At 47.1% G+C, this 27,616-nt stretch overlaps 4 protein-coding genes across 5 annotated transcripts; 3 read left to right on the top strand and 1 right to left on the bottom strand.

Moving 5' to 3' along the window:
• Positions 1-1,455: 1,455 nt before the first annotated feature.
• Positions 1,456-27,343, bottom strand: LOC125327345 (proto-oncogene Mas-like). 2 transcript variants are annotated; one of them, XM_048306786.1, is made up of 3 exons: positions 26,862-27,343; positions 25,836-25,988; positions 1,456-2,692 (listed from the first exon to the last, which is right to left on the bottom strand). In XM_048306786.1, the coding sequence occupies exon 3, from the start codon at positions 2,673-2,675 to the stop codon at positions 1,719-1,721; it is 957 nt and encodes a 318-aa protein (XP_048162743.1). In that variant the 5' UTR covers positions 2,676-2,692; positions 25,836-25,988; positions 26,862-27,343; the 3' UTR covers positions 1,456-1,718. The 2 variants fall into 2 exon arrangements, with proteins under 2 accessions (XP_048162743.1, XP_048162742.1); XM_048306785.1 differs by lacking the exons at positions 25,836-25,988; positions 26,862-27,343 and adding an exon at positions 5,314-5,414.
• On the top strand, positions 9,336-10,369 carry LOC125327402 (olfactory receptor 4S2-like). The gene has a single exon (XM_048306861.1). The coding sequence runs from the start codon at positions 9,339-9,341 to the stop codon at positions 10,272-10,274; it is 936 nt and encodes a 311-aa protein (XP_048162818.1). The 5' UTR covers positions 9,336-9,338; the 3' UTR covers positions 10,275-10,369.
• On the top strand, positions 13,246-14,193 carry LOC125327348 (olfactory receptor 4D5-like). The gene has a single exon (XM_048306789.1). The coding sequence runs from the start codon at positions 13,267-13,269 to the stop codon at positions 14,191-14,193; it is 927 nt and encodes a 308-aa protein (XP_048162746.1). The 5' UTR covers positions 13,246-13,266.
• On the top strand, positions 19,212-20,192 carry LOC125327341 (olfactory receptor 1019-like). The gene has a single exon (XM_048306779.1). The coding sequence runs from the start codon at positions 19,212-19,214 to the stop codon at positions 20,190-20,192; it is 981 nt and encodes a 326-aa protein (XP_048162736.1).
• Positions 27,344-27,616: the final 273 nt, after the last annotated feature.

The raw sequence follows: 27,616 nt of genomic DNA, 5'->3' as shown, positions 1-27,616 counted from the left end.
GTAAAGGAGATTTAAAAGCCTTGGATTTTGATCTGCCCTTATAAAGGAAGAAATAACAACCCAATGAATGCTGCAGTTAAATGCAGAGACTCTGCCGAGGGCCTGAGGAAATTAAAATAACATGCAAGAATATAATAATATAAAATAATAATCTCCAGTCATGTGTTTCTTTGAAATAGAAGAAAAGGGAGGATGAAACTCAGTGAATAAATTTTTAAAGCAAGTTGGAAGGAGTCCAAGCAGCCCTTTTCTGCTCTGCAGCATGGAAACATCCCCGGTTCAGAGAAGAAATGGACTTGGAGGATGTGAATCCTTTCAGTCCTTGAAATACTCACATTAGGAAGCCCAGAACGGCTCTGTGAGCCACAAAAGGCTGCGTGTGTGCTCAGACATGGGAATTCTGAATTAAGAGGCGTAAATGGACTCTCCTTCCTGGAATTTCATGTCTGCTTCCAACAGGAGGATTGTTGGTACCGATCTCATTTTCAGAGATGTGGGTGAAAAGCAACACGGAGAATTTATGAGTTTACGAATGACCAGGATTTATCCCGAGCAGTATTTCCTTGATGAAATTCAGACACTGTGATAAACAGCTACTTGTCTTTCTCGGGTAGTGAAATGTAAGAAATATCATGTATCAGAATATGTTAGGAAATCTTATGTGCAAATATGTTAGGAATAACTTTGCTATGCAGATATTAACTAGTTGACATTATAACTGAGGTCAAAATTACAAGATGCTTGAGTTATAAGATACCAATATAACCTGAATCATGACTTTCTATACCAATATAACTTGAATCATAACTTTTTATACCTATATAATTTGAATGATAATTTTTTTATACAATGTAATAGCGAGTGTATGGTTAACTAATCGCTTAGTGCTCAAATAAACAGAAACTTGCCAGGTGAATAATTGCAAAAATAGACAAGTTTAGCTGGATGAAGGAAGCAGCAGGATGTACTAATGAGAAGTTGGCAACAGTGAAACCAATCAGCACAAAGTACAGAATTTAAACTGGCTGGATCCAGAAAGACCCAGGAACACCACAACTGCACATGCTCTGAAGATGAAGTTGAGAAGTTCAAGATATGAGGAAGACCTGAGCCTTCATCACAGAAGACCCTCGAAGACCCCCACGATCACATTATGCATGCTCTAAAAAGCCAGGTGGGGGGGGAGGAACTATGTTAATCCTTCCTAATGAAATGCAAATTAGTTCTCAGGAAAACGATGCATATGCATTGTGGCTTATTAATATACATGATGTTAAAGCATACAGCCGGGAAGTTGGTGTAAGTGGCTGTGCCTCTGGCTATGAGCAATGCACCCAGCGCTGTGGGCTCTTGCTTTAAGTGACCTTTGTCCCCTTTTGTCCCTTATTAAGTTTATAAAACCCAAAAAAAGGGAGTGGGCTTTGTTTCTCACAGACACCAAGACATTTCACCTTATCAAATGAATATTATTTAATAGTCACTGGACAGAAAAAGGAACTTTTAATGTGGTCCAAATACAGGTCAGGAATATTCTGTGGTCCAGGTGCTCCTGTTCTTTCAAGGATCACAGACGGGACTTAAAATAATGACCTAAAATATCTACAAAGAGGGTACTGAGGGTCAGGTGAGATGAACCTCCCCCGGTACCTCGAAGTTCTTCAGTTCTGCCAAGGGATTCTAAATTCCTTTCTACATTCCAAGGAATTCTGAATGGGATTTTAGGAGGACATGGTTATCGTGTCCCGGGTTTCCCTCTCATCTCTGTCATCTCCCGAGTCTTGGAAGGCCCTCTGGAATGCCAGGCGGAGGGTGAGCCTGAATTTCCGATCCCTGTAGCTTCCCACCAGGAAGTAAATGACGGGGTTGAGGGTGCTGTTGACGCAGGACAGCACGAAGCCGATCTCCGGGGAATACAGAAACTTGTGGCCCAGGAAGTCCAGGAGGATGAGGATGCTGAGGGGCACAGCGAAAATGAGGAAGAGGAGGATGGTGAGCATGATGACGGTGAAGAGCCGGCCCGTTTGGAAGGGCTGGGAGCTGCACTTGACCCTGAGGAAGAGGGTGAGGCTGAAGAGCAGCATGAGGGGGGTGCAGACGAGGAAGTCCAAGGCTCCGATGGTGATGAGCAGGTGCTGGCAGACTCTGGGAGAGGGGCGGGCAGTGCACAAAACATATCCCAGAGTGTTCAGGAGCAGGGACAGCGCCCAGAGCAGGCCGGACACCACGGCAGACAGGTGCTTTGGGCGGTGTGTCCGGCACCAGATGGGGGAGAGCACGGACAGGCAGCGCTCAATGCTGATGGCCGTCAGCAAGTACAGGCCCGTGCCGTACATGAAGAGATCCAGGAAGAGGAATATCCCGAACTGCACCCCCACGTTGAACTGCATCAGGTACTGCACGGTCTCCACGGCGATGCACAGCAGGTACCCGAAGTCGGCGGCCGCCAGGTTCAGGATGTAGACGGTGAAGTGGTTCCTGCGGATGCGGAAGCCCAGGTACCACAGGACCAGGCCGTTCCCCACCATCCCACAGGCAGCACTCAGCAGGCAGAAGCTCTCCATGAACTTGAGGACAGTGTAGGATGGCTGTGGTTGTCCCACAGCCCCACTCTGGTTGCTCCCAGGAGCCTGGATGGTTGTAGCCAGAAGGAGGACTGGTGTGGTTGAGGGTCTCATAATGGGTGATTCCAGACCTGGGAGCAGAAAGGGGAGAGGTGGTAACTCCAGGGTGACTTTTCTAGAGGGGTTCCCGGGTTTGTTCTGAGGCTTTGTAGCCGTAATTTGATCTCATGGAATCACAAAATAATGTGGTTTGGGAGGGACTAAGAGCCTGGAGTGACAGGACAAAGGGAAATGGCTTCATACTGACACAGGGTGGGTTTAGGTGGGATATTGGGAATAAATCCTTCCCTGAGAGGGTGGTGAGGCCCTGCCACAGGTTGCCCAGAGAAGCTGTGGCTGCCCCATCCCTGGAGGTGTCCAAAGCCAGGTTGGAGCAACCTGGGATAGTGGAAGGTGTTTCTGCCCATTGCAGGGGGTTGGAACTGGATGATCTTTAAAGTCCCTTCCAGCCCCAAACCACTCTGGAATTCTGTGATTCCATGAGAACAACTGGTAGTTTTTTATATTGACGAGTGATTTCTATTTTAATAAAGTGCCATTTGATGTGGTTCTCCTGGGTCCCATGTACAGTAACAAATGAACATTTTGGTCTGGCAGAGCCCTCAGCTTCTCCCTCAGAAACTGCGAGAACCACATGTAAGAAACCACAGATTATCTCGTCCTCACAGGACAAGGGAGTTGTGGTTCTGACAAATTTTCACCCCATTCCCTGAGTTAGGTCACTGTTTCCTTCCCTATGGTACTGAGATCTGATTGAGAATCTTGGGGGTGAAAACAAAACCAGGATTAACACCTTTTTTTTGGTCTGAAAGAGAACAAATATAGTGGTTCTTCTGCTGTCCTCCAGCCAGCCGTTAACTGGGACACAGAAGGCAAAGGAGTTAAAAAGATGAGAGGAACAAAAAATGGGGTTTTCTGGGAAGATGTGAATCACTGAACCATGTAGCCAGCATGAATCCTCTGTTCTCTCCTTGTGGTGCAGCAGCACATGTGAAGACAGACTTTCAAAAGCACCCAGAACGTGACAGACTGACTCACTGCTGTTCCATCCCAGCACCCCAGGCACGCTGGCCCCATGGATAGAGGGAGAAGGAGCCTGTGGTGCAGGCAATTTCAAGGCCAGGTTGGAAGGGGCTTGGAGCAACCTGGGCTAGTGGAAAGTGCCCCTGCCCATGGCAGGGGTGGAACTGGATGGGCCTTAAGGTCCCTTCCAATCCAAATTATTTGAGGATTCTATGACTTCCTTTAGGGTTGACTGAAACCAGGGAACTTCTGGCACTGCAGAGCTGGATGATCCCATCCTCAGCTCTTATGGCACCTTGAGCACTTCCAACATGAAGACTCTGGAGAGCCGCCCTGTGGCTGTTCCTCCTTCATACCCTGCTCCAGGGGTGGCCACAAATGGTCACATTTTTGCAGAAATTAGCAGAAACAGCCTCAAGTTCTGTGCAGCATTTCTGCTGCGAGAACAGAGGAAGGCTGGGTGGTTACGTGGTTTCCTGGCCTCTGTGCAAATTTCCATTCGATCTGAAGAGGTTGTGAACATTTGAGTGTTGCCTGAGCTCTGTCTCAGCCCACTGCAGCCTCCACAGGTGCATCTCTCCCCACTGGCGATTCAGGGAATGACAGGTGATTCTTTCCCAATGGTAAATGGCTTTGTGCCATTGATCATGTCACAGAATCATGGAATGGTTTGGCTTGGGAGGGATCTTAAAGCTCATCTTGTTCCAACCTCTTGCCATGGGCAGGGGCACCTTCCACAGACCAGGCTGCTCCAAGCCCCATCAAGCCTGGCCTTCAACTCTTCCACAGATAAGGCAGCCACAGCTCCTCTGGGCAACCTGTGCCTCACCACTCTCACAGGGAAGAATTTCCTCCCAAGATCTAATTCAAAATCCACCGTCTTCCAATTTAAAACAATTCCCCCTTGTCCTGTCACTCCAGGCCTTTGTCCAAAGTCCCTCACCAGCTGTCTTGGAGCACTTTTAGGCACTGGAAGGTGCTCTATGTGCCTAAAGACTGGCAGGAACAGAAATGACTCCAACGGGTAAATGACAAAACATCAATAATTTTGCCTTCTGCTGTACTAGAAGTGAAGAAGTCCTTCTCTGACTTCTGCAGACCGTGGAGAAGAACACTGAGAAAGTCACTCACCGTTCTCATTTATTTATCACATTCCCTTGGAAAGACTGAATTCCTGTCACATTCAAGACACTTTCAAGATGTGAATCTACTTCCTTAATGTAACTAATAAGTAACAGCTCTCCTCAGCCTGAGTCCAGGTGGTCTTTTTCTCCCTTGAGATTCAATATCCTCCCTGTGGTTTGCCTGCAAGTCCTGCCTGTAGTTCCTGAAGCAGAACAACCCTGACCCCACAAAGACGTCTCAGACTATGGAGAGAAAGTTATGATGTTGTAATGCCAGGTCTCTGAGTAATGACTTTCTGTATTACAGAGGTGCATTTAGAGCAGTTCAAGAGCACTTGTACAGGGAAAATTGTTCCCTGGAATGAAGCTTGCCTTATATTGAAAATTATTATCATCCATTCCTGACCTACAGCAAATTTCTATCCAGCAGGAGAAGTAAATATTTGATCTTTTTTCCTCCACTGGTTTTGTTTCTCCTCCCTTCCCCAAAACCTGACAGAAACCATCAGAGTGCAACAGCAAAGACCCATCCCAGAATTTCTCACCTTTTTCTGGGTTCCTGAGAATTTCAGTGCCTGTGCTTGGCAATGTTGTCCCCTGGATTGTGTGACATAGGGTGCAGCTCGAGTCCTTGTGTCATCCTGCAGTGCTGGGCTGGGCAGCCACCGTTTAAAAAGCCACGGTGTTTTCAGCGTGACGCTCCAGGCAGCCAATCGCTCACAGGGGGAAACACCCCCTCTGTGTGTGCACCATCACCCAGACTTGACCCACTTCCCCCTCCCCTCTTTGCAGTGTCATGGAAACATTATTTTTTTACTACTTCTCCCTTCCTCAGCCGCTCTTGCAAGAGCTGTCCATACAAACCTTGCACTGATGGGGTGTCCTACTCGAGGCCCCCGAAGATGAGGCTTCACTGCTGCTCAGGAATTGACAGTTCTCTCCTACAACACTTTCGCTGGAGGTTTCACAACCTCCCTCAGCACTTCTCATTCCCTCCTGTTCCTGCCCAGCTGTCACACAGCCGTCACCACAGTGTCCTCTTCTGACCCACAGCCTCTCCCAGCACAGTTCAGCACCTTTTGCAGTCCCTACTGCTTCATCCAACCTTGCACCCCCACCTCAGCAGTTCCAGATGCCCAACCCCTGTTTGTGCTGCCCTCAACACACAGCTCTGGTGTCTTTCAGTGCCCCTTCACATCCCACAGGCTTTCAGCACAGTCCTTCAACACCTCAGGTGCTTCCTATTTCACAAAATCCCTCTAGCCTCATGCCTTTCACTTCCAGTTTCACAACTTCCCCCTGAACAGCACCTCAGATTCAGGGTTCTTCCCCACCTGGTGTCTCTTACCCAGACAGAACCCACCACCCACCCACAACATCCCACTCCTCCCCACACACACTCCATGTCCATGAGCCACCCAGATCCACTGGCCAAAGGGTGTGAAAACAGAGGAAACACCTTTCTCCTTTCCTGGCATCCTTACAGGGAGCTATTTTGAAGAGATACCAGCCTCCCCCATTAGTCACTTGGGCCAGAGAAGCAAAGGGACAGGAGTGTGATGCCACCCAAATTGCTGCCATGTGTGTCAGTGGGCACAGGAATGGGCAGATCCAGCCCAAATTTGCTTAGCAGGTAAGAAACACATTTGTACATCTTCAGCTTCTGTTGTCATCTGTTCTTCCTCTTCCTTTCCCAAAGATTGTAAGACTGTTTTTACTTTCTTACCCAATCCTATTTCCTGCAGTGGTTACTGGCAACCCTCATTAACCTGGCTGGGACTCCAGGCTATGGTGTAAAATGATATTTAAATTAAAATACTATTTTCACCCAGAGCAGTATTTAACCTCCTCATTAATTTGAGGGTTTCCACTTTCTCTGCATGGATTGCTGGCATTCCACGATGGGAGATATTCAAAATGCCTTTCTTGTTATTGGGCCATTCTAAATTTCAATAAATGTCAGCAAAACAAAGGGATGGGCAGTGGATGAAACTATTTATTGATGTCCATAAATCATAAGTTGAAAATACACACTAAACTTCAGAGGAGTGAGGAGTTGGAGTTGAAATAATTCACAAATTCATTGAATTTTGGGTTGGAAAGGACCTTAAAGCTCATCCAATTCCAGCCCCTGCCATGGGCAGGGACACCTTCCACTATCCCAGGTTGCTCCAACCTGGCCTTGAACACTGCCAGGGATGGGGCAGCCACAGCTTCTCTGGGCAACCTGTGCCAGGGCTTCACCATCCTCACAGGGAAGGAGTTATTCCCAATATCCCATCTAAACCCACCTTCTGTCACTTAAAGCCATTTCCCCTAACTGATCAGATGAATAGATCCATTTCTTTCCAGAGGAAAGCCTGGAGTGGCCAAGGCTCAACTCAGCTGACTTCCACAGATGTACAAGAGCTGACTTCCTTCCCACCCTCAGTTTCTTAATTCGCAAAAGAAGGAATTGGTTTTTTACTTACTCTTTACTTCACTGACCTTTGCTGAAACATGCCAGTTCTTCCGAAAGGCTTTATTCCCTGGGCTACCAGTGACAAAATTCCATGGAAAACAGAGACTTGGAGGGCCATCAAGAAGTGACCCAAGTTTCTCTCTCTCTTCTACTTACTACTAGAAACCTCTCAGATTATTTTTTTCAGCAGGGCTTGTGGAGTTTTTTTGGGATACACAATGGTTTAAAAGTCCTGGTTTATTACTCACAATGCTATAAAGCCTAAGCTGTGGATCTAAGGGGCCTTTACACCTGGGAAAAGCACAAAGCCTGAATTAATGTCAGAGTCTGAGAATGTTAACTCGACCAGGTCACGTCACATGCTTGCCCAGTTTAATATTCAGCTAATCTATTGGCTGTTATCTCCAAGAATCATGGAATTGTTAAGCTTGGAGAAGCCCTCCAAGGTCATCAAGTCCAACCATTCCCCAGCACTGCCACCACTAACCCATGCCCCCAAGTGCCACATCCACACATTTTAAATCCTTCCACGTTGATGGTGACTCCACCACTGCTCTGGGTAAGCTGTGCCAGGGCTGGACAACCCTGTGAGTGAGGAAATTTCTCCTAAAATCCAATCTAAACTTTCTCGGGCAGGATGGGATTAATTTCTGCTCCTTCCCACCACTGAGCATTCACACCTCCCTCCTCCAGCCCCAAGAGCCCTTGAGCTGGGAGATTTCCTTGGAGAGGGTGGAGGAGCTCTGTGTAAACAGGGAATTAAGCCTTGGAGGAGGGAGATTTCCTTGGAGAGAGTTAAGGAAAGTTACTTAAACAGTTTTTTCTCTCTGCTTGCTGGGCTGTGTGTGCACCCTTCAGTGCCCACACTCCCTCCAAGCAGCTCCAACACAGGCAGGAAAAGCCCGTATATCACCAAGTGTATCACCAGGATACACTTGGTGATACAGGAAAGCAAAGAATTAAAGAGGTAGGATTAAAAAAGGGACCTCCTAAGCTAGTGTTGGAAGCTTTTCAGAAGCTGTTCTATGTTCTTTAAAGCCTCTGCCAGGAAAGGGGAGATGTTTGGGACATAAAATCTTACATACCTTCCACAAAAAATTAGATCTCCAAACACAGAGGAGGTAAGTTTTCCAGGATCTTTTCCCTTTCCTCTTTTCTTTCTTCATTTCTTCTTCCACCACCACCCCCCCTCCCCTCCACCCCCCCCCTTCTTGACAAATGTGAAAATACAAAATGAAATTTCTCCTGAAGCTGTCAACAATCTCTGGCTCTCTTTGGCTGGAACCTTGTGCAGAACTGGTTTTGCAGTCCCAAATCAGGTTATTTAATTCTTTTTTCCATTAACCACCTGAGATTTTAGGGGAAAACCCTGGCAATGAGGAGATGGTGCAATTCCTCATCCATTTTATTTTTTAATTATAACAATCCACATTGTATTTATTTCATTGTGCAACTCATTGCACTATATCATGTACCTCTAGTCAATGACTGAAAAGATGATTTTAGAGGTAAGATCCCCTTTTTCCCCCTTTCTTATCTTTCACCTCCTGCCAGTAAAACTGCAAGCACAGGAAAAGTCCCAAACTTTCCCAACTTCCTCTGTAGGCTTCACTCTTTTGAGCTTGAGAGCAATCTGGGTTTTTTACCATTTCAGCATTTCCGGTGGGTGCTTGATCAGCTTTTTGCCTGCACAGGAGTTTCTAATTTTGCCATCTTTTTAAATCATAAAGTAGAAGCCCAGATCAGATGGATCCAATCCCAGAAAGATCTAGTGGGTGGCATCCCTGCCCATTGCCAGTGGGGCTGGAACTAGATGTTCTTGAAGGGCCTTTCCAACCCAAACCATTCCAGGAGTCTATGATTCTATGGCTGCATCTCATACAAGGTAAATTAGATATGTAGAGGGGGAAGAACTACAAAAAACCAAACAAAACCCAAGACAAATTTAAAAAGCACCTGATAAACTTAATTCTAATCCTATATATTTCTTAGAGAGAATGCACTTCTGATAAAGAATTAATTTTTAAGAATGAAAAAACGGATGAATCATTTTGTCTTTATCTTTCCACATTCCCAGGCTCTGCATTGCACGTCGCCCAGCAGATTAGCATGGAAAACTCCAGCAGGGTGAAGGAATTCATTCTCCTGGGCCTCTCAGAGAACCGAGGGGTGCAGAAAATATATTTTGTGGTGTTCCTGCTGTTCTACACGCTCACAGTGGCAGGAAATCTCCTCATAGTTCTCACTGTGACGAGCAGCCGGCACCTGAACTCCCCCATGTACTTCTTCCTCTGCCACCTGTCCTTTGTAGATGTTTGTTACTCCTCTGTCACAGCTCCCCAAATGATCTCCGGCTTCCTGGTGGAAAATAACACCATCTCCTTTGCAGGCTGCATAGGGCAGCTCTTTGGGTTTCATTTCTTTGGCTGCACGGAGATTTTCATCCTGACGGCCATGGCCTACGACCGCTATGCGGCCATCTGCCGGCCCCTGCACTACCCCATGCTCATGTCCCGCCGCCTGTGTGGCTGCGTGGTGGGGGGCTGCTGGGCGGGGGGCTTCCTGCATTCCACCCTCCAGACCCTTCCCACTGCCCTGCTCCCTTTCTGTGGCCCCAACAAAGTGGCCCACTACTTCTGTGACGTCCGCCCCCTGCTCCACCTGGCCTGTGCCGACACGCGCGCCGCGAGCCTGGTCGCGGTGGCCAACAGCGGGGTCATATCCCTGAGCTGCTTCCTCATCCTGATCGCGTCCTACGTGGTCATCCTGGTCTCCCTGAGGGGCCAAAAGCCAGCAGGGTGGCACAAGGCCCGGTCCACGTGTGGGTCCCACATCACTATGGTGATCCTGTTCTTCGGGCCCTGCACGTTTGTTTACATCCGCCCGTCGGGTGACCTGGCCAAGGACAGGAGCGTGGCCGTGTTCTACGGGCTCATCGCACCCATGCTCAACCCCCTCATCTACACCCTCCGGAACGGGGAGGTGAAGGGAGCCATGAGGAAATTGTGCAAGAGGAAAGTGGGAAGCGGAAATGGGAAGGAGTAGGGCTGTGGTCTTGTTTCCAAAGGATCAGAGAAAATCAACCATGTTTTGCTGTAATTTCTTCTGTGGCAATGCCCCAAAACCTGCCTTTCAAAGGACAGCTGGCTCTTGGCTTCTGCTGAAATTAGGAGGACACTAAACATTCATTTTTTGATGGGAAAGACATTGGGAACTCTGGCATTCCCTTCCTATTCCTTGTCAACAAGCACAGGCCCAGACCACGGCCTCCTGAGCAACTGCAACACCAGTGTTTAAATAAATACTGTTAAAAATACTGAAAATGTTGTCCAGGTAGAGAATCCCATAAGAAAAAAACCACAAAAACCTGCTATTATGAGCTGGCTGGGTGGTTTGCTGATGAAGGAACAGGAGGGGAAACTTCTCCCCTTCCTCTCCCACTGCAACAAATCCTTTCTGCCCTGTTCCAGGCCAGGCTGGACGGGGCTTGAAGCAACCTGGTCTAGTGAAAGGTGTCCCTGCCCATGGCAGGGGGTGGAATGAGATGGTTCTTCCAACCCAAAAAGTTATTCTGGAATTCCATAATTATCCTATAAATCTATCTACTTCACCTATCTCTGCCCAACAGAGCACGATATAAAATAAATGTATTTTTAAATGCTTTGGAGGTGAACACCAGTGGGGTTTTTTCAGAGGTCTCACTTCTGCATACTGCTGAGCAAATATTCACCCACAGCTTATGGAAGATGTCACTGGAAAGAGTGTCACTTTGCCAAGAATTCTTACAAGAATTTCATACCTGAGCTCAAAAGTTGCCTCTGGGCTTTGCAGTGTCAGTAAAAATATGTGGTGAGCAAGGAAAGCTCACCACAAACCTTTGTACATTTTTTTGTGTGAAGTGATTTCATGTGTTGCCTCTTGTTTTAAATTTGTAAGTCAAGTGTCTAAGGGATAACATCTGTGATATTTTTGGTTTGTGCTGTCAACGTGTAAGTTAATAAGAAATAAAATTGCAGATGAGAAATATTGGCTTAGGACAGAAAGCAAAATTTATATCCATTTATATGAATTTATATAAATGTCCTATGTAAGAGACATTTTTACTCCTGACATCTCTCTCCAGAGACTACACTAACAACTACCCAGAGAACAATTTTAGCTCCTTGCCCACTGATGATTTCTGACAAAACTCCCTTTGCCTCTGGGATCTCATTACTCCTGATAGTCTTGCGCTTCTGCTGGGTGATTTACTTGAACTATTTCTGCTACAGAAATAATTGTACTTGCAGAAGCTCCTGGAGGTTGGTTTTTTTTGCAGAATGGGAAATACAGAAGGTTGGGCTGTTCTTTGCAGGGCTCAGAGTTGGCAGAGATACAGAGCTGTTTTCACAACTTCTGAGCAGCAACTTGCAGAGAGTTTCTGATGGAACTGAGAGGTTCTGATGGAACCCCCTGAAGTGGTTTGGGGAGGCCGTCAGAGGAGCAACAGCAAGTGAACTCTCTGTGGAAGTGTCCTGGGATTGTTCCTTTGTTTTGCTCAGGCCGCACTGAAATCCTGCCTTTGCAAAGCAGCATTGCTGGTGAGTGACTTTTGTGAGGTCTATTTTACGATTTAGGAAAGAAAAATTTAAAAATCAGTTACAGATTAAGAATCCCAGAATGGTTTGGGTTGGAAGGGACCTTAAAGCTCATCTTGTTCTGACCCCCCCTGCCATGGGCAGGTCCACAGGCCAGGTTGCTCCAATCCCTGTCCAGCTTGGTCTTGAGCACTTCCAGAGATATCCCACACTAGTGATTCTTGTGCTCTGCATGAGAATGCTGCAAAGGTGCATTTGTGGGTGTTTGTCAGTAAAGGAGGGTCACCAACAGCTCATTCAGTACCCCAGTGTCACTACAGGTGTATTTATGGGGTGCTCCACACCACATCCAGGACCTGAGTATTATTTCCACCACCCTCCTCAGATAAATAACCAGAGCTTGTTATTACACGTCAGTGACACAATCTGGCTTGGGTATCACCGTTACTCCTTCAAGGAAGCATTGCCTTTAAATTGAAATTGTCCCAAAAGACAGATCCTAAAGCAACTTTATTTAATGCTGTTGGCATCGTAGGTACCCGGTTTCTCACTTGTAACCTCCTTCTCTCTGAGTTATAAACTCCTCAGCAGAAATGAGAATTTCCTTGTGGGATTCTAAAGGGAAATGTGCATTCCTCTGCTGTCCCACTTTAACCTCCGCAGGCCAGAGTGTATTTGTCTACTGAAGAACTTTAAAAATCCCTTTAAAAAATAAAGAGGTGGAGAAACTGTGCAGGGCTTTGCAGCTTCTGCTGTGTTAGAAACCCCAATTTTTTTCAGTGAGGAACCTCCCAGACCTGGTTTCTGTGCATGTATTCCCAGTTTCAGAGTGGACAAGCTAACTGGAGAGCCATTTCCTCAATTTAGAGGAGTGCTATTAAGGATCAGAACATGGAACAGCTCATGCTTGAGAATGGCAGCATTTGCTTCCATGCTGGCACTTCAAATTCCAGTAGGAAAAAGGACAGCACAGTATTTTTCCAGCATTCATGGCTCTTGGTATCTGACAGCAAGATGTGCTGGAATCACCATTCCTGGAGGGATTTAAAAGCTGTTTGGATGTGGCATGGTTTGGGGACATGGTTTAGTGGAGGGCTTGGCAGTGCTGGGGGCATGACTGGACTCAATGCTCTTAGAGGGCTTTTCCAACCTCAACAATTCCATGATTCTGTGATTTCTCCTTGACAGAATGGAAGCACACCAACTACAATGCAGGAAAATAGTGGTCAGAGTGAGTTGAGCGGAGAAGGTCAATGTGGAGGGCCCAGAGACCTGAATAGGGCCAGAAGAGGTGGGGGTGAGTGCAAACTCTGCCTTCTGTCATTTATGACATGACACTGGGCTTTCTGCAGCAGCAAATGCATCCTGCTCACACCATCCATGAGCCTTGGAGCTGGAGCACATTCCCTTCTCTTCCTGGCCAGGCCCACACATGTGCCATGGGAGCCTGAGCTGCAGCAATGGCACGGGGCAACTTCTCCCGGGTGACTGAATTCATCCTTCTGGGGCTCTCTGACAGCCAGGAGCTGCAATTCCTCTTCTTCACCCTTTTCCTCCTGGCCTACACCATGGTCCTGCTGGGCAACCTCCTCATCATCGTGACAGTCAGGACTGACCCCAAGCTCTCCTCGCCCATGTACTTCCTCCTCTGCCACCTGTCCTTCATCGATATCTGCTACACCTCTGTCACTGCCCCCAGGGTGCTGGTGGCCTTGCTCTCGGGGCACAAGGCCATTGCCTTTGAGGGCTGCATGGCCCAGCTGTTTTTCCTGCACTTTGTGGGCTCCTCAGAGATGTTCCTCCTGACGGTGATGGCATTCGACCGCTACACGGCCATCTGCAGGCCCCTGCAATACACGGCCATCATGGCCCGCAGGGCTTGCTGGGCCCTGGTAGCTGCCTGCTGGACTGGGGGCTTTATCCACTCCATTATCCAGACTCTGCTCGTGCTCCAGCTGCCCTTCTGTGGCCCCAACATGATCCACAGCTACTTCTGTGACGTGCTGCCCGTCGTCCAACTGGCCTGCACCAACACCGCCCTCACCGAGTGGCTCATGGCCTCCAACAGTGGCCTCATATCCCTGGGCTGCTTCCTGGTGCTGGTGGCCTCCTATGCGCTCATCCTGGCCAAGGTGCGGGGCCACCTCTCCCAGGGGCACTGGAAGGCGTTGTCCACCTGTGCCTCACACCTGATGGTTGTCACCCTGGTCTTCGTGCCCTGTATCTTCACCTACCTGCGGCCTGCTGGGACCTTGCCCTCCAACAAGTACGTCTGTGTCATCTACACAACCTTCTCGCCCATGATGAACCCCCTCATCTACACCCTGAGGAGCAACGAGGTGAAGGAATCCATGTGGAGACTGTGGAAGCTCTGCAGAGCCTTCTGAGACAAGCTGGGTTGGCAGAACCCTGGAGTTACACCCTGGAGTTACACCTGGAGTCACATTCCTACTCTACTCCAACACACTAATGACTTAGTGGCTAAAGCCTACAGACTTCAAATTATGTATAAATATATTTATATACACATATAACTGTTAATATTAAAAATATTAAAAATCCATGCTGAAGACCCCAAACTTCCTAAACACTTTCACTCGTGTGGGATCATAATTTTCAAATAAATAAATGAATCCAGGATGAGGCTTGTCTCCCTCTCTGATGTGCTTTTCCTATGCTGTGGCAGCAGATGGCAGAAGCACATGCATTAAGTGTCCCCAAATTCACCCACCAACACCAGAAGGTAGAGACAGTACTGATTTTGCTTGTAGGGTTTTCTTTAGACATATAAGAATATTTTTACTCATAATTCTCTCACAGAAGCGAATTATTAAAATCATACAAGGCACAATATATAGAGGAAGGAGAGAGAGTGGAAGGGACTTTGGACAAGGGCCTGCAGTGACAGGACAAGGGGAAATGGCTTCACACTGACACAGGGCGGGTTTAGATGGGATATTGGGAAGAAATCCTTCCCTGTGAGGGTGGGCAGGCCCTGGCACAGGGTGCCCAGAGAAGCTGTGGCTGCTCCATCCCTGGCAGTGTTCAAGGCCAGGCTGGACAGAGCTTGGAGCAACCTGGGCTGGTGGAAGGTGTCCCTGTCCATGGCAGGGGAGTTGGAATGGGATTGTCTATAAGGTCCCGTCCAACCCAAAATGCCTCTATGTGGGCAGCAGTTAGATCACCAAATCCATCAGGGATAGAAGTTCAGTGGCTGCCATGAGAGGAACACCATCCATTTCTTTGTGCTAGAATGATTTAGGATTGGATCATCCCTCCTAAATAAAATCATGGAATCACTGAGGTTGGAAAAGCCCTCTAAGATCATCAAGTCCAATCATTTCCCAGCACTGCCAAGGCCACCACTAACTCATGTCCCCAAGTGCCACATCCACATGGCTTTTAAACCCCTTCAGGGTTAGTGACTCCACCACTGCCCTGGGCAGCCTGTTCCAGGGCTGGAAAACCCTTTCCATGCAGGAATTTTTCCTAATACCCAATTTAAATTGCTGCACAGGAAGTGGGAGGATTTCTACTTTCCCTGTCTCTTTGTGCTGTCTTAAATTAGCCCTCACTCCCACACCTGTAGGAAGAGGAGGATCAGAACCATCAGTGAGTCATTGATCCTCCTGGTTAAGAGAGATTTCCAAATCTTGGTGCAAGTTAAATTTGTTTTCAATTGGTGAATTTCCAACCAGAATCATCATTGGATCATCACAGAATGGCTTGGGTTGGAAGAGAAGTATTTTTTAGTATTACAGAGAAATGTTGAAAAATAAATGTCCTCTAGGTCGATTTAAGGGAAATTTCAATTGAGAAGAATAAAAATGTACCACTATGATAATTTTAAAAAATATTTTGATAAAGCTTTTATAAATATTTTATTCATAAACCAATGCAAGGCAAATTGGAGCTGTGGTCCAGTTATTTTGCTGGTGTCAATTTGTTCACCAGGTATAAATGTGGGGCATCAACAGTGAATTGACTTGAAATAATAGCTCCAATTTTGATAAAACAAACTAAAATTCCATATTTTGGGGAGCTGGTCTCTCAATACAAGGGGCTTAGAGCAACCTGATCCAGTGGAAGGTGTCTCTGCCTGTGGCAGGGGGCTGGAATGGGATGAACTTTGAAGTCCCTTCTGACCCAAACCATTCTATGAAGACAAACAATTTAATAGAATTGATTTTTCTCCCCAGGAAACATCTTGGGATGACTTTAACAAGGCCTCAGAAGATGCTGTTAAAAAGTTGGTGCCTGACAAATTGCAAAAGTGCAGCTTTGGCAGCTGAGTTTGTCCCCGTGTGTAAATTGGCTCCAGCGCGCACCATTAAAATCCCGAGTTCTTTCTCTCCTGGAAATTATCAGCTCTCTGAGCTCACCCTCAGATTTATTGCCCTCACCTAGAGGACAGTGAAAAATGGCCTCAAAGGGAAAAAAAATCCTTGGAGAACTGGCAGGATCTCTACAAAGCTTTTGTCAAATCCCAGGAAACTTGAACAGAGCCCAGACTAATCAATTTTGTTTAAAGACTGTGGGACTGAAACACAAATGGACATCAGAGAAAAGGGAGCATTTTCAGCAGACTCTAATCAGTCTGGGCTCATCGTAAGCATTCCTAGATGGAAATCTCAAACATTGACAAAGCTGGGCAGTCCCAGAAGTGATCAAAATCAAATCACTTTGGTTGTGCTACACTGGGGATGGCAGGAAGGAGTGGGCAACAGGGCAAGAGGGGTCTAATACAGCACATCATCAATTAGTGCACATCTGGATTCTGCAAATCGAGGGGGTTTTGTGTTGTTGTTTCTTTTGGGGTGTTTTTTTTTAATGACTTTTTATAATAAAATACAATGCAATATAATTTTTATTTATTTACCCCGAGGCAGAACACTTATCTCAAAGTCTATTCTGTGTTTCTACTTCAAATAACCCTGCTAAGATTATCCCTGCAAATACATAACTTAGATGTAGGGTTGAGAGCCAGCAGCCCAAAACCAGTCCTGGGTGACTGGCACCTTGATGGGGCCAGTGCATCCCACCCCAAAAGAAGCACTTTAGATTTATGAGAAGAACAGAATCACAGAATGGTTCCGGTCAGAAGGGAGAGGTGAGGGATGGGTCTCTGTCGTATCTCTTTCTGGCATCTGGGTTTATTACAAAATTCCTTATTGCAAAATTCCTTATTCCTTACTGTAAGGGAAGAGTGATGCTTCATGGTCCTTGGGCTAACTGCAGCACAACAGGGAAAGGACTGGACCATGGGGATTTATTCCAGCCACAGCTCTGCATTCCCAAGGCAGGATAGGCCTGTGCTGTGTGACCCTTGGGGAATTCCAGTTTATAGAGTCCTGGAATGGTTTGAGTTGGAATGGACCTTAAAGTTCATCTTGTTCCACTCCTGTTGTGGGCAGGGACATCTTCCACTGGCCCAGGGTGCCCCAAGCCCCATCCAGCCTGGCCTTGGACACTGCCAGGGATGGGGCAGCCACAGCTTCTCTGGGAAGCTGTGCCAGGGCCTCCCTACCCTCACAGGGAAGAATTTCTTCATAATATCCAATCTCAATCCCTCATCTTTTAGTTTAAAACCATTTCCTCTTGTCTTACCAGTGTTTGCCCATGTAAGACGCAGAATCCTTAATTTTCCAGGAGTCACACCCTGCAAGCACAGCAAACAGGCTGGAAGAATGATTGACAGCCAGAGTCATCCATGTGAACAGTGCAGAATTTATGGTCAGGTAGTGCTGGAATAGGAACAGGCCTGTTCCCAGTCCTGGACATCACATGGGAAGCGGCACTCCCATAAATCACATGTGGATGCTTAATGGAACCAGAGGGGAATTTTTGTTGCCTCTTCAAAGTAGTGCTGGTAATTTTGGTTCCTTCGATTTCCAGCCCCCTTTGGCAAGATTCTGAAAAACCCCTCATACATGCAATTAAGGGAACATCCAAAAAAGCTTCAGAGACACTCGTCCCCAGACACTCCCTCATATTTATAAAACCTCATTAAAGAAGAGAGGTGTCTACTCCTGCAGCCAAGCCAGCCCTTGTGCCAGTGCTGGTGTGAATATTGCAACGCTGCTGTATTGAGATTCATCTCTTCCTTAAGAGTGAAATCATTTTTATGTCACATGTAGAAAGAAGAAAAAGGATTGTTTTGTTCCCTGGAGATACAGACAACTATAAATCATCTGTAATTAATTCTGTGTAGCAGTGAGTATTTCTGTGTTGTTGCTGTGCTATTTCACCTGAATGAGCTCCCCATTTTATGAACAAGTGATGTCCCTTTTATTTCAGCTGAGTTAAATATTTCTTATGTAGTTTAAGACCTGACTTTGCTTCCTCTCAAGTTTCTGGGAGAACATGAGACCACAGAGGAGCCTGGCTCAGATGAAAAATATTTCATCAATCTATTTATCTCTGCACCTCTTACAAATAAGAGCCTGGTACAATATTCCTACCATCTCAAAATCAATCCCAGAGTCTCCCAAAAAGGAGCCATTTGGACTGAACTTTGCCTTCCCTCCCTGTAGGGCTGGTATGTAAATCCTTACTGTAAACACTGAGCTACATTCCAGGGAGTAACGCAGGGTAAATGGAAAGATCCTTTAATGCCAAGTTTGGACTTCTTTGAATTGGGGAAAAGGGATGGAGGAAAGTCCAGATAGAAGCTAAAAGTACTAATACTAATATGGAGTAAAATTTACAGAAAAAAGTGAGAAGTCACTAACTGAATACCAAATTATATCCTTTTTTTTTTAATGATAGAATCATAGAATGGTTTGGGTTGGAAGGAACCTTAAAGCTCAGCTCATTCCAACCCCCTGCCATGGGCAGGGACACCTTCCACTAGACCAAGTTGCTCCAAGCCCCATCCAAAAACTGAAAAAACACCCCCAAAATGCATCTGTCCGCTGATTACCAGGGATTTAATTCTTCTTTGGCAGCATCACTCCCTTTAAAAATAAGTTTTAGCTTCAGTTACTAATCTAGACTCTTTTAGTGATATTCTTAATACTAAATAATTTATGTTGAAAGGAATTCTGCCCCATTCCCCTTGCTCAGAAAACTTTCAAAGCCCTGTTGTTTTGCCTGGGGCTGTGTCTCAAGCTGGACACCACAGGGAAGGTAACTTCAACTTTCAGCTCTTCAGTCTGAGGTGGCAGCTTGCAAAAAGTAACATTTTCAATTAATCCCCGGGAAGTTTAATACCTACATTTTGCCTTTTGTATTAGGGATATGTGGGTAAAATTTAGATTTTGAGTGTGGCTTGGAAATGGTTTTGAACTTCAAAAGGGACAAAAAAAACCCCTCACAGTCTTTAGAATGGGGGTGAAATTGTGATTAAGTTACACCTTCTTTATTCCAGGGAAACCTCTGCCTCATTCCCACAACGAGAGATAAGATGCAGAGGGTCAACCTCTCAACGGTATCTGAATTTGTTTTCGTGGGCCTCTCTGATGCTCCTGAAATCCATTTGCTTCTCTTTGTGCTGTTTCTGCTCATTTATTTGGCCACCATGACAGGCAACATCACGCTCCTCGTCGCCATTAGCACCAACTCCCACCTGCACAGCCCCATGTACTTCTTCCTCAGCAACTTATCCCTGCTGGATCTCTTATGCCCCACCATCACCGTGCCCAAGATGCTGGGAGCCTTGCTGCTGGAGCACAAAGAGATTTCCTTCTCTGGCTGCCTGCTCCAGCACTTTTTCCTCATTGCTGTGGTGGGCACGGAGATTTTCCTCCTGACTGTGATGGCCTACGACCGCTACATGGCCGTGTGCCACCCCCTGAGGTACCCGAGCATTGTGAGCACAAAGCTCTGCGCTCAGCTGGCCGTGGGCACCTGGGCAGTAGGTCTTTTGAACTCCCTGCTGCACACCTCTCTGGTTTTCACGCTCTCTTTTTGTGGTCCTAACAAAATCCAGCAGTATTACTGTGACATTCCTCCCGTGCTGGCCCTCTCCTGCTCATCTACCCGCAGCAGGGAGTTGGTGATCCTGGTGGTGGCCGGGGTGCTGGGGAGCAGCGCCTGTGTGGTCACTGTGGTCTCTTACATGTATATCCTCCTGGAAATCCTGTCCAGGAACTCCCCCGGGATCTGGCAAAAGGCTTTCTCCACCTGTGGTTCTCACCTGACCGTAGTCTGCCTTTTCTACGGGACCACCATCTGCACCTACGTCCGCCCTTCCTTCACCTATTCCCCGCCTCGGGACAGGGTCGTTTCCATGCTCTATGGAATGCTCACCCCGCTCCTAAATCCCATCATCTACAGCCTGAGGAACAAAGAGGTGAAACGTGCCCTCAGAAGAGTGATCAGCCGGGTGAGAAGTGCTTTAACGAGGGAAGAAAACCTCGCCCAGTCTCCACAATCAGCTGGGTAGAAACTGCAGCTTGTGACTGATCTTCTCTAACTTTCAGACATCTGAAAATTAGATGCTGGAACCCAAATTCGTTTTTTCTGGGCTGAAAACTCCTTCTCTGGGCTGAAAACTCCTTCTCTTGGCTCCCTCTGCAGTTAGAAGGGAGAGCTGTGCACTTCCAGAATTGCATGGCACAGCTTTGGGCCATTTTCACAGGAGGAGAAAAGTCCATCTGGGAATGCTGTTCTCCACTGAGCACTGAGGAATCTTAGGTGAGAGCAGGCAGGTGTTGGATGCATCTTTTAGGGCAGGAATTCTGGGAATTGGTACTCAGGCACACTTAGATACACCGTACTAAAGCAGTTTATATCCCTTTCAAAATTAAACTCCAAATATATTAAATTATGTTTTATGGATCAGCCCTGAAATCTCTCTCCTCTCTCCCTCTCCTTGCTGAGTGTCTGATGTTTGCTGGAATCTCCAGAGTTCCATCTCTGGAGCCATGTTTGCCACTACGTTTTTTCTTTTTCCCATTTTTCCCTCCTTGCTGCATCAAATCCTAATGGAAAGAGAGGTGATGCTGCTTCCTGCAGCTCACCTGTCTCTTCACCACCTCTCTTCTCTGTAGAGAAATAATAAGTCATCCTGCAAAAATGCTGAGATTATCCTCACTTGGTTGGCCCCAAAAATTTCTGATTGGATACGTTTAATAAAATCTCTATTATTTAACTACAAGTGTCTCTGGATTTTTAAATGCTTTCATTTTCTGATGAGACCTTGTATCAGTTGTAGCCTTAAGGTGTCTGAAATGCAGGAAAAATCATCAGTGTGAGCGAGATTGCAACTGGGAGCAGGATATTTATGAAGCATTTCATCTGCCAAAAAAAAATCCTTGTTCCAGCTCTTCCAGGGCTCTGAACAGCAGCACAGCCAGGGCACAGCAGTTCGATTTGTCTTTAGCCACAACTTTACTCCTGACTAGAACCCCTGGAATCTGGTCATCACCGGCCATGCCTGTTGATGGCCCCCTTGAGATGTCCCAGGCACTTCCACAAGGTTCTGAGGGACTTCTGCCAACCACAAGTTGTTGGCCAGGGGCAGCTGCTGGTGCTGCTGGTGAAGGATAATGATGAAGGATCAATTATCCTTCAAACTCCTGCCATAACTTCTGCACCAACCAAGTGGAGGACTGGAGAGGTGTTGGCCAAGCCATGAACTCTCCAACTGAGGTGTGGAGAAGTTGTGACAAACTGAACTGCTTTGGAAGTTTTCATTTCCTTTAACAAGGAGGAAAGTTTCCCTCTCCTCAGTGCCTGTGAAGCTGACCCCTGGGGCTTGTTAGAAGGATGAGGGAGGTCTACCAGGAGCTTCCTAAGAAGGTTTTAAGACCATTAGAGGCTTCCTCAGGATGCCCAAAAGGGCTTGTTAAGATGAAGGGCCTTGGGTGGCTGCTCCCTGCAGGACTGAAGAACTCTCCTCTTTCCAGAGGTGATGGAATCTAAATGCAGCTGGGCAGACAGATGCCTAAAGATGGGTGTCAGCTTGTGTGCAATTCCAAGCCCTGGATGCCTTTTAAAAGAGGCATCTGAATTCCAAGGTACCAAACTAGAGCCTGATTCCCAAAGTGCGTCCAGATGGGAGATGTTGATGCCTCTCCTGGCTTGTGAAAGTGGAAAAGTTGGATTATCAAGTCTAATTCTGCTACAGTTCCCTCCCTCTCCACCCACCAGAGCTATGTGTTCCCAAAAACAGCCGCTGTAAGGAGCTGTTTGCTGCCAGTGGACAAAACAATGCTCACAGCAAAAGCTGGGATAGAGTTCTTGGGAAACTTAGCGAGGAACATGTTCCTTCTTTTCTCCTTCCTTCCCAGAGAAGCTGTGGCTGCCTCATCCCTGGAAGTGTTCCAGGCCAGGCTGGATGGGACATGGAGCAACCTGGTCTGGTGGGAAGTGTCCATTAGAGGTTCACTCTTTATCATCAGCTGTAACCCCTTCCTGGATGCAGGTGCTAATCCCTAAATATTCCTCAAAAGCGAGACATCCTCTTTCATTTTCCTCATCCCCAGTAGCCTCTAACACTAGAAAGAGACAGCTGTGATTTTCTTTGGCAGCACTGGAAAAATTTAGCAGGGAAGGATCGTAATACACTCACCCCATTTCTGATCCTCTTTCCCTGAGTGTCTATTTTTGGCTGCTCTCAGAAATCAATACCCCTGCACTGGCTCACCACCACAGAGCTCCTCTCATATTCCTAGAAGTGGAGCTGCCCTGTTGGAACCGGGGGGTGGGAGTACAGACAGCACTAAATAAATCGAGGCAAAATACCTTGTACCACTGAAATTCCCAGGTGAGTGATCCTCTGTGCATTCACACCTTGCTTTTGCCACTGAAAATCAGATTTCACCTATTGTTTGGCTAATCTCATGTAAATAGTGAGGGAACATTTTTATTTATCTATTCCTAAATAGAAAGAATTCCTGAAATTCTTGATGTGCCTCCAAAAAAAAAGCTATTTTTTTCCTTAAGAAAAATCCAACTATACTATTAATGTGTGGATTGTTTTACTTGCAACGAAACCAGGGAAGATTTTCCCCTCTCTTTTTGGTTTCTTTTTTGTTTTGTATGATGCTGCCAGATATGAAAATATGCAACATAAAAGAGGTTGTGAATTATTTCTTTTTCTCCTCTAAAATTAGCACCCACTTCTGAAATTCAGGTTGGGCTACGGTTCTGGCTTTAAAATTCCCAAGACTTTGGGAATCAAAAAAAGGTGCATTCGGTGTGTCAGTGCTACTTTCTCCTCCCTTTTCTCCATATTTTTTAATTCTTATACAAAAGATGGATTCATAGAATCAAGGCTCCTTGTGAAGAGACTTTGTCCTCTCTGTGGCCATGCTTTAAACACTTGGCTTTAAACGACTTTAAGCTGAAGGAGGGAAGGATTAGATTGGATATTGGGAAGAAATTTATCCCTTTGGGGGTGGTAAAAATCTGGTTGTTTATTAATCCCATTTTAGTCAGATTTGTATTATCTCACTCAGGGGTAACTACCTAAAATTTTGGAATTTATGCTGCTCATCCAGGCTTCCTTTGTCTGCCCTGCTGAGAATTTATCTTGGCATCAGCAGAAATGTGTATTAACTTTTGCAAAGTTAGGGTTAAATTATGTGCTTTTTCTTGGAAGGTTAAATTAATGCCCAGAATTCCTTTTTTAAGCAGACTGAGCCCAATTCAAATTCAAGTTTCAGGTAAAAAAGAAGCGTGAGAGAAATTGCTTGGAAAATCTAAAGATATTTGGGGGTTGAATGTTTAAAAGCAATGTTCATGGCTTGCTTTTCATCAGCTGCTTAAGAATTAATCAGCCTCAGGAAAGTAAACGCACAAAATATTTGTGAGAAATCCCAGAATCAGATGCGGCATTTAATTTTAAACTTGGAAAACTAAAAGCTTTTGTACAGGGAAAATACTCCCCTTGTTTGGCAGCCAGCTCTGCCATGCCCTCTACAGAGAAAGGAATATAATTTTTATGTATTTTATCATATTTTTATGGCCTGTTCTGCTCTCACCAGTCATCTTTCAGGCCTGTTCTCATCCTGCTTTCTTGACAATTTCACCACTTTCATATATTTTCCCATTATCTCTTTTTGCCTCTAGACCACAAGCCCTTGTTCCCCTTCCCACAACATAAATTAGGTTTTTCTTTCTGCTTAATTTTGTTATGAAATGCTTGTTGGTGGTTATGGGGCTGGCAGTGTTACAAAACACACACATTGATATCGAGTTTGGCTTGCCCTGGGCTTCTTTTTCTTTCTCTCACATATCCAAAGAACCCACAACTGACAAACTGGGAGAGCTGGGAATGTCCAGCCTGGAGAAGGAAAGGCTCCAGGGAAACCTTAGAGCCGCTTCCATTGAAAGGGGCTCAGGGAGAGCTGGAAAGGGATTTTGGACAAGGACCTCGAGTGACAGGACGAGAGGGAGTGATTTTAAATTGGCAGAGTGTGGGTTTAGATGGGATATTGGGAAGAAATTATTGCCTGTGAGGGTAACGAGGCACTGGAATGGATTTCCCCAGAGAAGCTGTGGCTGCCCCATCCCTGGAAGTGTTCCAGGCCAGGTTGGACGGGGCTCGGAGCAACCTGGGATAGTGGAAAGCGTCTCCTCCCATGGAATATGATGGTCTTTAAGGTCCCTTCCGACCCAAACCAGTCTGTGATTCTGTTGATAATCAGGATTTTTTACAACGCTGGAAACGGTGAATTCTCAGAGGAAGCAAATGTTGTGTGTGTGCCTGTTCCTTATAAAACTGAAGACGCAATTTGACGCTTCTCTTGCAACATCCTGTGTTTGGCACAGGTTCCACTGAGATTATTTCAATGGGTGCTCCTCTTTACACAGCCCGGGGCACCGCCCTCCCTCATTCCCCCGCCTGAAGGGGGCTTGGAAGGGAACAGCGCCCCCACGGCCATGACACCCGCCCGCGCCTCCCGTGACGTCATCCCCCGCGACACCGATGCCCGATCCCCGCAGCGCTGCATCTCGGCAGCGTTGCGGGATGGCGGAAAACACCCTCCAGGTCCCCGAGTGTCCGTGAGGAAACAACAGTGCTGGAGCAGCCTCCGCCAAAGCGCGGAGAGGCCGCTGCTGAGCACCGCCCCGCCGTTCCGCCGCGCGGCGGGGACTACAACTCCCAGCGTGCCCCGGGGCAGCGGCGCACGGAGCGCGCAGGGCGGGCGCCCCCACGTGGCTCGGCCGGACCGGGACCCTCCGGGACAAACAGGGATAACTCGGGACAAACCGGAATAAACCGGGATAACCGCGGACAACCCGGCTGCCCCCCGCTCCACAGCCGTCCGGTACCACGGGCCTCGCCCAGGCTGCCTGGAGGGAGGCCGTGCTGAGTCTGGTGGCTGGGAACGGGGCCACGTGCTGCAGTGGTTTCCTTCCCTCTCCCCTTCCCTTCCTTTTCTCCTCTCCCTTTCCCCTTCCCTCTTCTTCCGTCTCTTTCCCTCCCTTCTTCTCTTCTCCCTTCTCCCTTCCCTTCTCCCTTCCCTCCCTTTCCCTCCCCTTCCCTGTTCTGATGTTCCCTGTCTTGGAAAAGGCTGTAAAAGGTAAATGGCTCCAGATGCCTTTCCTTTCTCCCTCCACCCCTCTTCCAGCTCTCTGCCTGTCTCCTGACAGCCCAGGCCCGGGATTTTCCCTTGCATCTCTATTTCTCTTGGTTGCTATCCTCCCCTCTCCCCTTCCTTTCCCTTCCCCTCCCAGATCACAGTGAGCCTGAGGAGCTATGGGACACAGCAGGGAGATTCCCCCCTTTCCAGGCAGCCTCAGGCAGGCAGGTGAGGTGGAAGTGTCACTTGGAAGCGTGCTGGGAGTTGTGACCAGCCTCTCAGTGTGCTGCTTGTTGACCGTAATCTTAGTGCTGGAACACGACGGGAATGTTAACAAAGTTCCCGGAACCTTCATGGAGAGAGCTGTAAAGGACAGCATCCCTCACAGAGCAACTGAACTGAAATCACGCCTAATTAACCTTTCATTTATTCCCTGATTTATGGTATAACACAAGTTTTTGCAGGTGAAAAAAGGATGTTTTTAAAATGGATTATCTTAGTCTGGTTATTGTAGATAAGCAGGCAAAGCACATTGTCTGAAAATGGAATGTTACCTCATCCTCAAGGAGGAGCATGAATAAAAGTCATGTGATGGTTGGGAAGAGATCCCACTCACTTCCCAATTCCTCGCCCTCGAGGTTTGGTTGCTTTTGGAGGTGCTGTTGCTCAATCCTGATCCTCGCACCTGATAGGAATGCAGGAACTGCCTGAAACAGAGACATCTGTCTGGTTAGGGCCGAGGGTCATCCAGGGAAAGGGGTAGAACTGTCTGGAAAAAAGTTTTACTTCTGGAAAAAGCCACTTCTGAAGGACCTGCAACAAGAAGAGAAAGTTTCCAGCCAATCTAAAGTAATGGTGGTGTCACTTTCTCTTCCTATTCCTCGGCCTCTTCTGTGCACTCTCACGCTAGATGTGGCTGTAAAAACACAGATTCTCAGTCCCCTTCCTCCTCCTTTTCCAGTCTCTGCAATTCCCAGCTCTGTTCCCATCCTTGTCACTGTGTGTGGCTGTGTTCTGTGACTCTGGGGCAGTTTAGGTTGAAATAAGTTTTGGAACTGCTCCTGGACTGAGCTGCTTTCCTGGCCTCTGGAACACAGCAAGAAGGGATTGAACTCTTCCCACCTGCGGAATTTTGTGGTGACAAAATTTTTCACCACAGCAAGGCTGGCAATTTGAAGGAGAAGGATTTCCAGCAGAAAAGTCTGGAAGTGGATGTTCTCTCCTTTCCCAGGCTGACAACCTCACTGTTCCTCTTGAAATGCTTATATTTATGTGGAGGGAAGTACAGCCTGGTGACTCCAGAGTAGATGAGAATAAACACGGGGGGAATAAAGTGGGAATTTCCTTGGGTGATTCCAGAGTACCTGAGAATAAACACAGGGGGGGGATAAAGTGGGAACTGCCTTGGGTGATTCCAGAGTACCTGAGAATAAACACGGGCAGGGAATAAAGTGGGAATTGCCTTGGGTGACTCCAGAGTACCTGAGAATAAACACAGGCAGGGAATAAAGTGGGAATTGCCTTGGGTGACTCCAGAGTAGATGAGAATAAACACAGGCAGGAAATAAAGTCAGAATTACCTTTTCCAGGCAGAGTCCACTGCTAGTTAAACCTGGCTGAGGCAGGCGTGCAGGCACTCAGGAATTCCAATAAAAGCCTGGTAGCATTTTTTGTGTGGTCATACTGAGCCTGCTGGTCTTGGTTGAACAAAGTTTCCTGGGTTAAGTAACAATGCTGCAATTCTGGCTTCTTTTTTCTTCCCAGTAAGAAACTCTGTTTTCCTTGCTGACCTCAAGAGATATCCTCGTGGTTTTGCATCCCGCTCCTCCCTCCCAGGCTGTTGTTTCAGCTGGTGTCAGCCCATTGCTCAACCTGCACCTCCTGACTGGAGAAATGCTTTGTCAGAGAACTGTTCCCTTCTGGGCCTGACTGAACATCCTCCCTGCTCCTCAGGGTCTTGGCATCTTGGCCAAATTCTCTGTGATCACGCTTTGCCCTCAAGTCACTGAGCTCCTTGTGACTGGAGCTTTCAGACCCATCCAGTGGCCAGGCAAGCCCTAGAAACTGGCCAAAAATGCTGTTTTCTGCCAAGTTCATTGCCTGCAGAGACACACTAGGGGGTCAGCGGGGTGGCTGGAGACAGGGAAAAGAGACAAATGAGGTGTGAGGGTGTTTGTGTGAGGAATGCAGTCTCCCCTTTTTGGCTGTGGGATTATTTCAGCTGCCTTGCTCCGAGCCCGGTGTGGGTTGTGTCCCTTCTCAGAGGCTTTTGGAAGGAACCAAGAGCACGAAACACCGGGCAAGGAAGGGCCTGGCCTGTGCTAAGTAAGTGTGG

The sequence above is a fragment of the Corvus hawaiiensis genome, chromosome 6 (assembly GCF_020740725.1).
Source record: "Corvus hawaiiensis isolate bCorHaw1 chromosome 6, bCorHaw1.pri.cur, whole genome shotgun sequence".
Classification (NCBI taxonomy): domain Eukaryota; kingdom Metazoa; phylum Chordata; class Aves; order Passeriformes; family Corvidae; genus Corvus; species Corvus hawaiiensis.
The sequence above is the reverse complement of the archived record's forward strand: the minus strand, read 5'-3'. Positions and strand labels throughout refer to the sequence as shown.

Excerpts from the sequence above, each read along its gene's own strand:
- LOC125327345 (XM_048306786.1), bottom strand. The coding sequence starts at position 2,675 with ATGAGACCCTCAACCACACCAGTCCTCCTTCTGGCTACAACCATCCAG.
- LOC125327402 (XM_048306861.1), top strand. The coding sequence starts at position 9,339 with ATGGAAAACTCCAGCAGGGTGAAGGAATTCATTCTCCTGGGCCTCTCA.
- LOC125327348 (XM_048306789.1), top strand. The coding sequence starts at position 13,267 with ATGGCACGGGGCAACTTCTCCCGGGTGACTGAATTCATCCTTCTGGGG.
- LOC125327341 (XM_048306779.1), top strand. The coding sequence starts at position 19,212 with ATGCAGAGGGTCAACCTCTCAACGGTATCTGAATTTGTTTTCGTGGGC.